The 16423-nt window shown below is 39.0% G+C and overlaps 1 protein-coding gene across 2 annotated transcripts in view; it reads right to left on the reverse strand.

Moving 5' to 3' along the window:
• veph1 (ventricular zone expressed PH domain-containing 1) overlaps positions 1-16423 on the reverse strand; it is a 209046-nt gene that overhangs the window by 128332 nt on the left and 64291 nt on the right. For both annotated transcript variants that reach the window (XM_048604370.1, XM_048604371.1), the window contains one exon: positions 11009-11218. In XM_048604370.1, the coding sequence (XP_048460327.1) occupies positions 11009-11218 (210 nt within the window). The remainder of the gene's footprint in view (positions 1-11008; positions 11219-16423) is intronic.

Genomic DNA, 16423 nt, shown 5'->3' on the forward strand with positions numbered 1-16423 from the left:
TTCATACATGGAATGAGGGCGTCACTGGTGAGGCAGCATTTATTGCCCAACCCTAATTGCCCAGAGTCAACCACATTGGAGTTACATGTAGGCCAGACAGCTTCCTTCCCTAAAGGACATTAGTGAACCAGGTGGGTTTTTCCCCAACAATCGACAATGGATTCACAGTCATCATTAGATTCTTAATTCCAGATATTTATTGAATTCAAATTTCACCATCTGGATTTGAACCTGGGTCCCCAGAATGTTATCTGGGTCTCTGGATTAACAGTCCAGCGTTAATACCACTAGGCCATGCCTCCCCGTTGAAATATTTGAGACTCTTCTTTCGATTATTTCTATTTGTTTCAGAAGGTCATGTCTGGTTTAGCTGGCATCACCCACAGTAATGTTGGCCAAGTGCAGATATACATTGAAAACGCAATTTGGATGTGCTCTTACAAGGAACATAACATGCAGCTACAGCAAGCAAATTGGAAGACAGATACATGTTAGCCTTTACTGAATTGGGAAATAAAGAAATATTGAGACAATTGAACAGGACTTTGATGAGGCTACACCTGAAGTACTGTGTGCAGATATGATCTCCATATTTAAGGAAGTATATACTTGCATCGGAGGTGGTACAATAGAAGTTCACTAAATTATTCAGACAATGCAGTTACTTAATGATTAAAAGCTGAGCAAATTACACAGTGATTCTCTGGTGTTTAGAAGAATAAGAGATAATCTCACTGAGAATATAAGATTCTCAAGAGGCTTAATGGCATAAATGTTGAGAGATTGCTTCCACTGGTTAGAGAACCTAAAACACAGAAGCACCATCTCAAGATGAGGGGCCAATCATTCAGGACTGAGATGAGCAGAAATTGCTTCACTCAAAGGGTTGAGGATCTTTGGAATTCTTTATCCCAGAAGGTCATGGACATTCTATCACTGAATACATTTAAGGTGGAGAAGTGGCAGGCTTTTGATCCATCAGGGAAATAAATTAGAAGGGAAGCAGGTGGGAAAATGGAGATCATACTGCCAGATCAGCCATGACCATGCTGTAAGGTGGAGCATACTCAACAGGCCATACAGTTGACTCTAACTGCTATTTCTTGTGTTCGTATGATCATTTTAAAGGCACTGCTCCAATATAGTTCAGAGAGGAAAGGTGTTACATTATTCTTTCATATTTTGGGTGTTGCATCATTTGCAAGGCTATTATTGCCCATATCCTAATTGCTCTTGAATTAAGTGGTTTGCCACACTATTTCAGGGGGCTGTTAAGTGATAACTATTTTATGGTTGATCTGGAATCATTTGGCAGGGAGTCACAGATCAGGATCACAGATCTCCTTTTACAAAGGATAATGGTGAACCAGTTGGGTTTTTATGACAATCGATTATTATTTCATGGTTACCATTACTGAAAATAGATTTACTTATTGAATTTAGATGCCACCAGCTGCTGTAGTGAGATTTCAATCCACGTCTTAAAAATTACTAGCCCAGTGATACCGTCATCCCACCGATGAAAGGGAATTGCTCTGAGTAAAAGGCACAATAGTTTTGAATGAGTCAAAGTTCAGAGTGAGCTGTCAGGCTGAAAAGGAAACTGTTTTAAAACAGTCAAATCTGGAGGAAACAAAGACAAAAGGCTGGATTTTCAAGAAGTTGAAAAGACTGCATGGAAGTATAAACATGCTGGCCAGGCTAGATTACCGGATTTCCCAGTCCTGGCATCCTTAATTCTCAGCAGTGCAGGTTGAGGATACAGGTTGATACGGGTTGTGAGATAGCACCCAGCAATCTCCACCTGGCTGCCTCAGGAGCAGAGGTATGCACTTCCTAGTTCCATACAGTTTTCATGGAGTTGAGTTAACTTTTAAGGGACTTCACACTCACAGCTCCTCAGAGCTATAGCAAACCACAGTCTGGATGAGAGAAACTTTTGATTGATGAGCTCAGAAGTCTTACTAATGGCCCGTCATCCAAATCTATGTCCCTCCACTCAACTTCATTGTCCTGTCATGAGTGAGTGTACCATCACTATAGTCCCACCACTCCACAGCCTTCCATGACAAAACAAAAATAGTTTTGCCAGTTACCAAGATGATTAATTAAATAGTTTATCTTTGTTAGGTTTTAAACTAAAAGATCTATCAACCAGGTTTCTTCATAAACCCTATTATTTACTATCAAATCAAAACATATTCAATAAAATTGCAATAAATTGTTAAAACGCAAATCAGTAATATAGAAATGTCAATGCTTGCCCATTAAAATATTCTGGAAACATACACACCCACTCCTCAGTAAGTGAGGGGGCAGAGAAGAATATTCCTGCAGACATTGTCAATAGTTTATGCTTGAAGGGTCTAAAGGGATTAATAGTACAGAATGCCTTAAGCACCATCCACATAATGATATCAAACAGACTTGTTGGGGAAACAGTTTCAGATTTCAAGCGAATAAGACCAACAATCTTGTTCCTCTTCATAGACATTCTTATGGAGACTATCATGTTAATGTAACCTGTTTATCAATATTGTCTTCAATCTTCACTCCACACTCAACCTCACCTCGTCCATCTCTGACTCCTCCCTTCCCTTCCTCAATATCTGTCTCCATTTCTGCGGATAGGCTAGCCACTAATATCCACTGTAAACCTAGTGACTGCCAAAGTTGCCTTGACATCCTCACACCCTGCTTCCTGTAAAGACTTTATTCCGTTCTCCCAGTTCCTCTGTCTCCACCGCATCCATTCCAATGATGCCAAGTTTGACAACGGGCCTCCAAAATGTCTTCTTCTTCCTCAATTGAGGATTCCCCAGCACCATACTAGACAGGGCCCTCAGCTGGGTCTAACCCAACTCCCGCACTTCCGCCCTCACCCACTCTTTCCCCCCTTGTTCTCACCTACAATCTCACCAGGATCCACATCCCAAGGATCATTGGCCGCCATTTCCGCCAACTCCAGCAGGATGCCACGACCAGACACGTATTCCCCTCCCCTCCCTTGTCAGTCTTCTGCAGGGACCGTTCTGTCTGGGACACCCTGGTGCACTCCTCCTTCGCTCCCAACAACCTCCACATCCCCATGGCACCATCCCCTGCAACTGCAGAAGGTGTAACACCTGTCTGTTTAATTTCCTCCCTCCTCAGTATTCAAGGGCCCAAACACACCTCACAGGTGAAGCACCACTTCACCTGCACTTCCCACAATCTAGTCTACTGCATTTACTGCTCACAATGTGGTCTCCTCTACATTGGGGAAATGAAGTGTAGACGGGGTGACTGCTTCGCAGAACATCTACATTCTGATTGCAAAAAAGACGCTGAACTTCCAGTTGCCCACCACTTCAACACATCACCGCGTTCCCTGGCTAACATTTCTGTCTCAGGCTTGCTGCAATGTTCCAGCAAACTCAGCACAAGCTGGAACAACAGCAGCTCATCTTCTGCTTGGGAACTCTACAGCCTTTTGGACTCATTATTGACTTCAACAACTTTAGGGCTTAAGCTTCTGCCATGCCCTTACCCCAACCCTCACACTCCAGGTCTTGTGATCACATAGTCTATTATCATACGGTACCCATCGTTAGCAACTAACAGTCTCTATTAACAGCTATTCATCCTTCTAGTCTGACTGTTATCCACTCCTTTGTCTATCCAACTGTCCTCTCTCTTTGGGCTCTAACTTCCCTATCATTTATTCCTTACCCCCTCCCCCTACACTATCTTTTGCATAAAAACCAACATTTTCCTACCTACCATCAGTTCTGAGGAAGGGTCACTGGATGCTGCCAGACCTGCTGAGATTTTCCAGCAATTTCTGTTTTTGTTTTTGATTTCCAGCATCGGCAGTTCTTTCAGTTTTTAGTTAATATAACCTATACCTAGCTACTATCGTGCAAATGAACTTAGAAACATATGAAACAGGAACACAAGTAATCAATTCGGTTCTTTTCAGCGATTCAACAATATCATGGTTGATTTGTGTGCGCTTTAGATTTCTCATTCTCACCTACTCCTGAGAACCCTCGATTCCCCTGCTTAACTACAATCTATCCAGCTCTGTCTAATAACTATTCCATGATCTCACCTTCACTGCTTTCTGAGGCAGAGTTCATCTGGGTCTGGAGACTTGAGAGCACACAGCAATTTTCTCAGTACCACTTCCCTCGTGATTGCAATTTTGCTAAATTCCTCTCTTCCTTCTACTTCCTGATTTATTCAAATGTTTGATATCCTCTATAGTGAAGGCAGAGGCAAAATATTTGTTCATTTCATCTGCCACTTCCTTATTATCTAACATTAACTGTCATTCCTCACTCTCCAGAGAACCAACATTCACTTTACTTACTATTTTCCTTTTTAAATACCTGTAGAATTTCGTTATCCATTTTTTCCATTCACTCCGAGCTAGCTTCCTCTCGTACTCTAAATTTCTTCTTCCTGATTAACCTTTCAGTCATTCTCTGCTGTTCTTTATGTTCTGTCCAATCATCTGACCTGCCACTCATCTTTGCAGAGTAATATGCTGTTTCCCTAAATTTATTACTTTTCCTGTCTTCTTTAGTTAATGGTAGATGGTGGATCCTTCCTGTACGATTTTTCTTTATAGCAGGACTACACTTATTCTCAGTATTTTGAAATATCCCCTTGTGTCTTTGGTTAATTGTCAATTATGTCAAGTTTTTGGAGGGCTTTTCATTGTGAGGTCTAGAGAGATTTCTCACCCTATCTTACCAAACTCACTGTACTGATTACCTACCACACCCTATGGGTTCACAAATATCCAATTTCAGTCCCATTTACCACACCCCATTCTCAGATCACATTTCCGCTTGGGGATATCCACCAAAACACCAGCATTCCTTGAGCCCACATCATCTCTGAAAGGCTGTTGTGGACCTGGACAAGCATTGTCAATCCAGTGTTGCCCCTCACCAGCAAGGGAATGACACAGCAGCCAAGAAGCCAGACTGCCCAAGGTATATAGCTAACATGATTGATACCCCTTTGCATATACAACCCCATTATCTCAGCCTAGTCAGTGCTTAACAACCATGCCATACACCTTCCTATCCCTAGCCACAACCCATCGAAGCAGAACAGTGGGACCCACTGTAGACGCACGTCATGTCATTGTTCAGTAGTATAGCATCACAAATAGGCAACTAATTAGAAAATTACCAATGTGGGCTTTTGTCAACAGAATGCAAAAGGAACAAAACCACAGCCTAACAGAGGTGAATGTTTCCCCCACAACAACAACCAATTTAAGCATTATGATCCAAAAATGATTGTCTACTGTTCCTTACTCTCTTCTATTGTATCTGGGTATCAATGAGGTTCTGTTGGGTTTGTAGTACCTGTTGTAGTTGAGTTCTGTCATAGACAATGTTGGCGTCATCCAACACAATGTCCTTATCCTTTCTGGAAGACTGCTCCCATTCTTCCAGATCCTTTGCATCCAGGACATCACCTCACCACAGTTCAACTGAGGACAGCATGCCAAATTGTCCCTTTCTATCATACTCTGACCCTCATTTCCCATATTACCATTTTCCTCTCTTCTTTTGTATCTATGTTTTTATATATCACATTTTTCCACACTTTATCCCTTGCACCCAATATTTGGTTTAAAACCCTGTCTCCTAGTTATGTGGATCACAAGAACACTGCCTGCGGCATGGTTCAGGTGTAGACTATCCAAATGGTACATTTCCTCTGGTGCCATTGACCCACAAATAGGACCCCATTTCTCCCCCAAGAATCTTTGAGGCGCATTCTCCTCTAATCTTATGAGCCCTATGTCAATTTACATGCAGCCCAGATAACAATCCAGAGATGATAACTTTTAATGTTCTACCTTTTAATTTAGTGCCTACCTCCTCATATTCTCTATACACAACCTCTTTCCAGGTTCTACCTATGCTGTTGATACCTACATGGACCATAATCATGGAATCCTGCTCCTCCCACTACAAGTTCCATTCCAGTCCCAAATAGAGGTCCTGACCCTTTGCACTAGGCAAGCAACATTGCTCTTTGCTCTAGAGAATGGTGTCTATCCCCCACACTATAATACCACCTACGACTAGAACAACGGCAAAAAAATTCCTGATTACTTCCCCCACTTGAATAGCTTTGTGCATTGCTGTGCTATGGTCAGTTTGCTGATCCACCCTGCAGCTTCCAGTCTAATGTAAACAATCTAAGAACCTCAAGTCCACTGGACAATTGCAGAGCACGACAATCATGCACTCATGCCCTCTGGGTCCCCCGACGTGCCCCATTCATAGTCATACCTTCTTGTCCCTGATCAAATCAGGTCAAATTAGAAGACCTTTTTCAAAGTGGTGTGACTTCCTCCTATTACAATGAACCCAGGTAATTGTACCCCTCCCTGACATGTACTTTCTATTGGTATATACTTAAATATGGCGGATGTCCAAACAGCGTTCGGGGTTCAGGTGCATAGATCTTTAAAATGTCATGAACAGGTGCTGAAAATAATCAAGAAAGCTAACGGATGTTGGCCTTTATGTCTGGAGGATTGGACTATAAGAATACACAAGTTATACTGCAGTTATACAAGGACCTGGTTAGACCACACTTGGAGTGCTGTGAGCAGATTTCGGCACCACACCTTAGGAAGGATGTATTGGCCTTGGAGACAGTACAACGTAGGTTTACAAGAATGATACCTGGACTTCAGGGGTTAAGTTATGCAGAAAGATTATAAAAATTAAGCCTATTTTCTATGGAATTGAGAATATTAAGGGTTGATCTGATCAAAGAGCTCAAGATATTAACAGAAAAAGACAGGGTAGATAATGATAAACTTATTCCACTGATTGTCAATTCTAGAACTAGGAGGCATTGTCTTAGAATTAGTGGCAGAGGATTCAAGAGCGATGTTATAAAGCTGTTCTACACACAGAGGGTGATAGATGTTTGGAACTCTCTTCCATAAATGGCAGTGGATGCTGGATCAGTTGTTAATGTTAAGTCTGAGATTGATAAAGTTTCATTAAGCAAAGGTAATAAGGGATATGGGCCAAAGGCAGGTATATGGATTTATGCCACATATCAACCATGATCTCAAATTACTGGTGGAACAGGTTCTCAGGGCTGATTGGCCTACTTCAGTTCCTAAGTTCTTATTTAAACATTTAAGGGATGTAAAACATTAACCTCTCACCAATGTCTCACCATACAAATAGTTCCTTTCTCGTTAGTACAGCAAGAATTAAGTGTAATCATTTCCATTGAATCCAGCAACAGACTGCATCTTAATGTGGGCAGAAATGCCTCTTCTCACTGGACTACCGATTGGTTTTCCTCTACTATTGCAGACCAAGCACACTTTGTAAATTACTACTCCAAAAAGGGATGGCTGCAGCAAAGTTACCCATGGTTGTAAGCAATTGTGCAGTCAGCCTCATACAACAAGATGGTCAGAAGGGAAGATTGTTCAGATGACATTTGCTTTGTTTGCATTAATACAACTGGGACCATGTTCCAGAAGATCCATTTTTAGCCCTCAGCAGCCCCCATGGCTGCCTCTAAACTCTTTATGAGGACAGTAGGTCTGACCCTTATTGTTTGCACCCCTGCTTCCAGAACAAAAACTCACATTTGTTGACAATTTTACCTGAAGAATTTGGGCTGAACTGGGAAATTTCTCAACTCCCACTACCCACCTTGATGATGAAACTACAGCTCATAAAGAAGGTTTCAATATTAGGTAAGTTGAGGGATATCTGGACACAGACAATGTAATAAGGTAGAAGTGAGCAGTCTTTGCGAGGAAAAGAATATTGAGTCAAAATGTGATCTGAGGGTTGAATAAGACTTTGAGGCTCTGAGCAGTCTAGTTCAGCACAAGGCTGTTGCTAGGGAATAAACTGGAATCAATGGTAAGGAAGCTGGATTTGCAGCAAGGGTCAAAATTAGTGGCTAAGTCGATGCAATTCTGAACTTGAGGAAATTACAGTACATTCCAGTTTGGTTGCTGAACAAACAGCCTAAAACGACAGAGACATTTCAGAGATCAAGCCAGTGAAATGGTGAAGAGATTGGGCTGATTGCCTACAATTTACAAGTGGAAGCTGATTCAGCAACAGTTCAGCATTGTTAGTTATAAAATATATACAGAATGATGATGCATCAGTTTCAATTAGAAGATTACTCATACAGAAATCTTAGACACACTACAAATGCTGAGATTTGGAAATATTAACCTCATTACAAAAATGTTTTCTAACACATGAATGTAAATTGGATTATTGACAGTAACAGTAGGCTTAATAGGAAACTACTCAAAGCTGCATTAGCTTTCAACACATAAAATATCCTTAAATGGTATGAATCTTGATCAAAAGACACTGCCGCAGATTATATTCTTGAGAGGGGAACATGAAAACACCACAAGCTGGACAGAGGCCAGGTGGCCTCAACAACGTTCCTGTCTTAAATCAGAGCAAGATTGTGTTTCATCTACAGAATTCTAGGAAGCCAATTTCATACAACAAACTATTTTTCTGTATTTTGGCAGTTCGTTTTCTGCACAGAATAATCATCGTATGAAACAGTCATTGTAAATGAATTATGCTATTAGACCTAATAGCATAAAACATGTAATAGAGTCATAAGCACAGAATGGCTTATTCCATATTTAGACAATATTGCCAATGGATCATAGAAAAGATTTAAATTACATCTGTACAACCGTAAGTGTAGAATGTAACAAAAATGTTAAAGATTTTACTTATATTTAATGAACCCAATAATAACTGATTTACTACATACATCAATTCATTTTTTTTTGTTGGTCCATAACTATGTTTCAAGAAAACCTTTTAAGTAAGGTTTCTAATCCATCAAAATTTTCATGATTTAAATGTGGAAGAACGTAAAACCTTGTAACAAATTATAACATTTGTCCTGTCATGTATGTATGTTAAATATGATAGTCATTTTCATTTTACTCTTAGGGTTAGCCTCACCTATACTCTTTTCTTTCTTCGGTCCTCTGACTACTCTGAATATGTTTCAGTATTTTCACACATTTATCCCTGTAGGCCTAAGCCTCTCTGCCAAGCTTTTCTCCAGGCTCTTCTTCCTTCCTATTTTACTATTAATTTGTTTATTAATCCACTTAGGGTTACCTTTGTTTAGTCTGAAGTTCTTGGTTTTGGGAAAGCGTTTATTCTGTATGCTCAACATTATAATGACAAACGTATTTCATTTGTCTTCTTCTGACTTGTTATTCAACAACCACTTTCAATCTGTTTCCTCAAATGTAATACATTTTTGCCTTTTCATGTATGTGCTTACCTCCTTGCCGTGGGAATATTTGACTATTAGATCACATTAAACTTTATGATTTCATAGTTGACATTCCTCAAGGGTGCTATGATTTGCACTGCATGCATATTTGTTCAGTATTTTATCATTGCCAGGTTGAGATATGCATTGCTTCTTGTGGTTGGGTTGAAAAGAGGTCATGCATTAAATTTTACAACTCTGACTTTGCTCCCAGATACCACTGATGTCTTGCTATTGTATATTGGTTGATTTTTGTATTTTATTAAAGTAAATTTTCCTGCTCTCATATGCCCTTTCTATTGCTTCATACAGCAAATAGTCTTCCTTCTTAAGCTGGCCTGAGGCTTTATAGCAAGGCCTGACTTTTCCTAATTGGATCCTTCGTATTTGTTTGCCTCATCCTTGTAATTTGAAATTCCACACACCCACCAACTCGGTTTCACTTGCAAAGTCTGCTTTACTTCTGTGTTCAGTTTCAAATCATTTAAACACACACTATAAACAGCAATGGCTCCAGTGCCTGTGGAACATTGCCATGTCACTGCAACTGCACATTCACAACCGTATCTTACTTTCTCTACTTCAAATAATTTTCTGTTCCTCACAATGCTTTGTTTTCTCTTTGATGCTTTTCTGACCGGCAGACTATTGCTTGTATATTAAAAAAAAAGCCCTGTTGAAACTTAAGTATATATCATCAAGACATTGTCAACCAGGTCCATCACTGCTCTTCTAACCTATATCTGATCATACGAATTTGACACCAATACTACATGATTTTTTAAAAAAAAAATTCAATTCCATAGTATTGATATTCTTCAAGTTAATTGGTAAAGGAATATAAAGTAAAAATGTTTTGTAATTCCTATGAGCCATAAATGAAATCTGCAAGTCATCCTACTTTGGTTCTGATTGTTGGACTGATTTAAATAGCTGATTTCATTAGTAGCTATTGTTCATGATCTTTCAAGTTTCATTTAATATAGATATTTAACTTTTCCATGCTGCTTACAATATTCTTCCACAAACCTGTTACAATTTGGTACACTGAACAAATGTTTCCTTTTTTTAAAAACAGCTTTCTGGTATTCAGGTTCTTTTCCCCAAATAGCTAAAATAATGGATATAATTCTTAAGACATGGTATATTTGTATAAGATCATAATCCAATTTTGGGTAGAGCACAGAATGGGTCCAAACATAGTCAACAGGAACTCATCTATCATTTGTTATGAGAATAAGAAACTACCCCTAGCTTATGTATTTAAAGCTATTGTACTGTAGTAATATGTTATATAAAGGGCAGGCTTAACCCAAAATTCAATTTAAATATTGAATTTGGTTAAAACAAATTCTTCAGAATTACCTAATTTAAAATAGACTTTCTAAAATTCTAAGCAACATTATGACTATTATGACTATTCTATGATGACTATTAAATATCACTGGCACATTATCTTGATACTCTGAAGGTTGAATATCTGAAATTCAGTACATAGTGAATTTTGTTGATGGAGCAGAATGCAAGTATTGGTACCTTTAAACATGTATGTCATGTAGATTAAACAGACTAACAAATTATTAATCCTAACTTCCACAATTTCTATTAATAAATAAATTGGACAGAATCAAACTGTACACTACTAAAAGAAAAATACGATTTTTTTATGTGGATTTACCTCATTAATACAGCCGATGATCCCAAAAATCTTGGCAATTTGGCCCAACAGATTTGGGTAATTTTCAGCAATTTCCTTCAGATTTTCAATGGAATTATCTAGGATAGATTGATTGAAAGCCGCAAGGTCCACCAACATATTTATGATGTATTCACTATAAAGAGGTTCTTTCAGCTGTGTAATCAAGGTTGGAATGGATTCATTTAAGACCTAAGGGATAGGAGGAAAATAGAATAATAATACAAGTCCACTGCTGTTTTCTGATGCATCAAAAAAAGTAACTAGTTCTATTTGCAACTAAACAAAAGGGTTAACTTTGGGACGGCTATTCAGGATTTATCATCCTGGTAACTGCAATGTTTCACTGATACAGGAAACCATTGAAGCCTCTGTCTAGGAGAGAGACCAGCAGGATGGAGGGAGACAAATATTTGGGTCTGCCTCAAAGGTCACTCAAACATAAGACTAGATTCTTGACAACCTCTTCTTGCCCTGCCTATAACTTACTTTCCCAACTACATTAGTATTGTTGAGAAGTGTGGACAATTCAGAATGGGGGACAGTGTGTAAGCCCATTGGTAGGGACTATAACAAAGCTGAAGCTTCATTGCTGATCCTTCTAGTGGCAAACTAGGACAGTTACAGAAGTTGTGGATCAGCAAAAAATGTAATATGTTGATGTATAATAATTAATATATTAATTGTAATGCAATATATTAAAGGGATATATAATAGATTACCCTTAATTTTGAAAATTAATTCTTTAAAATTTAAATTTTGTCCCCTCTGGTGTATATTTATTCTTCAATTGTCTCACTTAATATTGCAACTACAGCTTCTTAAATATACGAGTAGAATGTGCACTTCTGCAAAGATATAAAGGACATTGCTCAGCCATTCCAATTTACTTCAGATATCCTACAAAAAACAAGCTGTACTCAATTACAGCAGGCATCCTCTGGAATGTATATGGAGGATCAGATGAAAGATGTTCGCAGTTGCAGTTCCAGATTCTTTAAAACCTTGTTTGCTTTAAATCTTAGATAACAAGGTGTAGAGCTGGATGAACACAGCAGGCCAAACAGCATCATAGGAGCAGGAAAGCAAGAAGGGTCTAGGCCCGAAACGTCAGTTTTCCTGCTCCTATGATCCTGCTTGGCCTGCTGTGTTCATCCAGCTCTACACCTTGTTATCTCAGATTCTCCAGCATCTGCAGTTCCTACTATCTCTTGCTTTAAACCTTGTTCTTTAGAACTTTTGGTTCCAAAAATAATACAATTTTCTTTTTTTCTCTAACTGTATGATTATAATAATGATGAGGCTATGAATCACAAAATATTCAATGATCAACCAACTATTCCACACTTGCTTATATTAATTAAATAAGAAAGAAAATACTGCTGAAAATATTTTGGCAATCACATTTTAAAAAATGCCAAAAGTTCCCGAAGTTCAACTACTGAAATACGTCTGAAAAGATGATGCAATTATTCACTCTTTCAGTCAATGTGATTACTAATAAAATTGCGGAATGTGGATTTGGAATGCAATCTTTACAATAATCTGTTTTCTGGAATTGATGTAGTACATACCAAAACAATGACCAGAGACACAACCTCATCTGGAATGCAGAGTCCAAAGTGCAAGAGGATGTAAAATGAATCAATGTTACTCCAACATGTGGATTCAGCATCCTGTTTCAGAGATTAAAGAGATTGCTTCCAGTTGTTCACAACTCATTAAGTTTTTTTTTCAATGCTTTACCACTTGGAAAGAAATGGATAGGCTGTTAAGATCTACTGCATTAATTATATACAGTGGCACTCTGACCCAGATATCTGTGGGTGAACAGATTCTACTGGGCTGGTAGATTCTGAGGCAATAATCTCCCCTAGATATTCCAATGCAGCTTGTAACAGGCCTTCAGAGAAGATACTAAAAGGCACAGTTGTCCAATTCTGCCAGAAATCTCACCTAATGGGGTCTGAGGAAGAGTCCCTGAACTCGAAACATTAACTCTGCTTTCTCTCAACAGATACTGTCAAACCTGCTGAGTGTCTCCAGCAATTTCTGTTTTTGTTTCAGATTTCTAGCATCTGCAGTTCTTTGTTTTATTTAACCGATAAAAGTCTGCCCTTTATAATTGACTGGTGCAAATGAATGAATCCAAATTTAATCACATGAAGACTTTTCAGCAGTAATTATGAATTTGTTACTCAACGCACTCCTACTTACACACGGTTGAACAAGACATAACCTTTTGTGGTTTTGTGGTGAGACTGATAGTGTAAAAGTAATTTCAAAAGATGTCCATGTGTGGATGCAACAACAGTGGAGGAGCAGAGAATCACTGACACGACCTTCTTTTTACATTAACATAAAAAAATTACACCCTTAAATGCGCATACACAGAAACCAGAAATTATTGCGAGGTTCATAGTCATATTTATGGTTGATGCTGGCAATTTCATTCTTGGCTCCTGATAGTGTCAGTATTTATGTCTAACTAGCCAATGTGACTTGTGCTTATTGGTATCACACAATTAATTACATCTTGTTGTTAAAACAGGTCCTACTTCTTGTTATGACTTACATGATTCACCCGCTATATAGTGCAGTGGTAGTGTGCACAGATGAAATCAGAAGGCTTAATTTCAATTCTCACCTCCTCCAAAGGTGCATAATAACATCTCTCTCCAGGTGAATTAGAAAATATCAATAATAGACAGTTGATCAGTTAATGCCTGTTTCATGCTCCCACCCCAAGGTTCAGTTTGGCCACAATTATATGCCTGAAATAAGTTGAAAGGAGGGTTGATGGCAGCACTCTACCGCAATCATTAGCTGGTAGTAATTGGCTCCACAACAGATATAACATGGCAGTTACTGATAGGATCATCGCTCAAATACCTTCATGTAACAATGGTGGAATAACCCATTAGACTAAGGAGTAAAAAAAAAAGTCAGAAGTCAAATGACTTTGCCATTTTAATTACATCACTGCCTTAAGAATACTCAGGTGGACAGCCAGTAGCAGTAAGTGCTTGAACAGACAAACAGATCTCATGGAAGGAGCAGCAGGACATCAGACAGTAAAGAAGGTATTCACACTTGGCAGTTATAGAGTCCTCAGAGAAGAACAATCTGTGGGGACAGTCCCAGTACTGGGTTTGGCTGGGAAATGACTGTTTGCAGCTCCATGAGTGAAGTAAAAATTCCCGTAGGCAAGGATAAAATCATTTAAATTTAGCATTGAAAGGCTGCAGCAATGAAAGAAGGAGCACTTACCATTCACAACAAGGTTCATCATATTGCAAGCAGGCATCATGAGGCACAGTTATAGCACAGGATCAAGGGTAATTAAATTAGTAAATGCTGAGGCTACAGTATTGGGATCATGATGAAAATTGGGGAAAAAAAAGGAATGTTCACTATGTATTCAGCCCTGAAAACATCCATTTTGCCTACGAAGAAACAGGAAACATTCATCTAGGCTGCAGAATGTGGGAAATTCTCTGTTTTGCCCACTGGAGTACCATTTTGGTCACAAAAGTAGCAGAAAATCCCCCAATGTACAGTGCAAAGATAGAGCTTGCTTTTTAATAGAATTTATAGCTTTTAAAAAAGTAGAATACTGCAGCAGTGCCACAATGCAGCTTTGAAAGCTTTAATGGAAAGAAATAGTATAGAAATGCCACAGTACAGAGTTTAAAAACTTGTAAACAAGGACAAGCAGTCAGCATTTCTACTGCAAAGAATTGTCAAATCTTGTCAGCAGAGAAATAGAGCAGCATCAATTTAATGCAAGATTAAATGCTCAAATTAATCACTTAAGATTTAACTAGAATATTAAAACAATATTAAGATAGTGCAATATTAAAAGTGTAAAAACCAGAAGATTAAAATAGCATTGATATGTTGCAAGAATAAAGCGTAAAAATCAGCACATGACAAACACCACTGAGGTACTCCAGATTTGAAGCAGCTTTTAAAAGGAAGAATAATAAATAATTACATCATAATGGGAATTACGAGAGAAATAATAATGCCATAAACATTTAGTATCAGAGATGGGCCAAACAAAGCACAGGACATCTTGGAGAAAACAGTTCTATGGGACAGAGTTTCTTTAAAATTAAATACTAAATGTCAAATTTAAAAGGTAAATATACAATTGGCTTCAATAGGACCTAATGGGATCAAACTGTAAATTGCTAGAATATAAAGGAGGCCCATACACTTTTTAACACATTTGAAATCTACCTCAATGTGAGAACAAAGACAAATTCTTGAAAGGGCATGGTTTAACAGAAAGTTTCATTATCCAGTGGAATCTGTGGATATATTAATGAACAATCTCTACAAATTAGTGAAAGAGGGTGACTGTCGAGATTTGAAATCAGAATTCATAAGAGACAGAATGTTTGTTGGAACAAGTGATATGTATTTGTCAGATCTATTCCAGTTCTAGGATGACTTGACTTTGGAGCAAGTTGTGCTGAAAGCAGAAACTAAGGAGAGGTTCAAACAAATCCTGAATGGAGATGGACAATCTTAACTCAAGAGAACAACGTAACCTATCTACTTTATAACATACAAACGCTGTAAAGTAAAGTAGCTGTAGTCCCAAAAGACTATTGAGCTGCTCTCAGAGAGAGAGTGTTGACAGGTGGTGGTTTAAACTGAGGGTCACCTCACCTCAGGCGAGGGGGGAGGGTGAGAAGGAGAAACCTTCACAGTAAACACTGTACGGGTATGTGACAAGTCAACCACAAGGTACAGGCAAAACTGCAAACACTCCCAGCGTATGCAACCATGGATTAAAAGTGCCTCAAGGGCACAATTAGTGCTCAGCTATGACAAAAGAACGCTACATCTGAAAAACTACAAGTCACTTTCAGAAGACGTGCAGACGTAGAAAACAATTTCTAAGCAGAAAAAAGCCAAATAACCACTCTTACAGAGATGTTACTGTGGTAGAACCATCAGCATTAGAATATATACCTGAGGCGGTCTTTGGTGAAATCGGTTACCCTACTGACTCGGGTTTGACAGAACCTGTTTATGTCATAAGACAGTGGCACTGGCAAAGTAGGCTGCATTTAGGCTCCTGAACCCATTTGCTCCAGACCAGCCATTTCCTCTTTCTTTTTCTTTTCCTTCATCTTCTTCCTGTGGGCAGCGGTAAGGTGACATTGTGGAGGAGGGTTGCTGGAGTGGGACTCTTGGTGAGGCAGTGGCCTGGAAGCAGAGTCAGGGACTCCTGGCTGTGGTAGGCCCAGGGATGCAATCCCAGATATCAGTGAGGAGGCGGCAGTGGAAGCGGCAGTGTGTGCAGCGGTGACTACTGGCGTGTCAACAGGTGGCTGCAGCAGTGCCATGTACTACCCGGGGTGGGGACTCCTAGTTAGCGGT

The sequence above is a fragment of the Rhincodon typus genome, chromosome 13 (genome assembly GCF_021869965.1).
Source record: "Rhincodon typus isolate 14 chromosome 13, sRhiTyp1.1, whole genome shotgun sequence".
NCBI classification, from domain to species: domain Eukaryota; kingdom Metazoa; phylum Chordata; class Chondrichthyes; order Orectolobiformes; family Rhincodontidae; genus Rhincodon; species Rhincodon typus.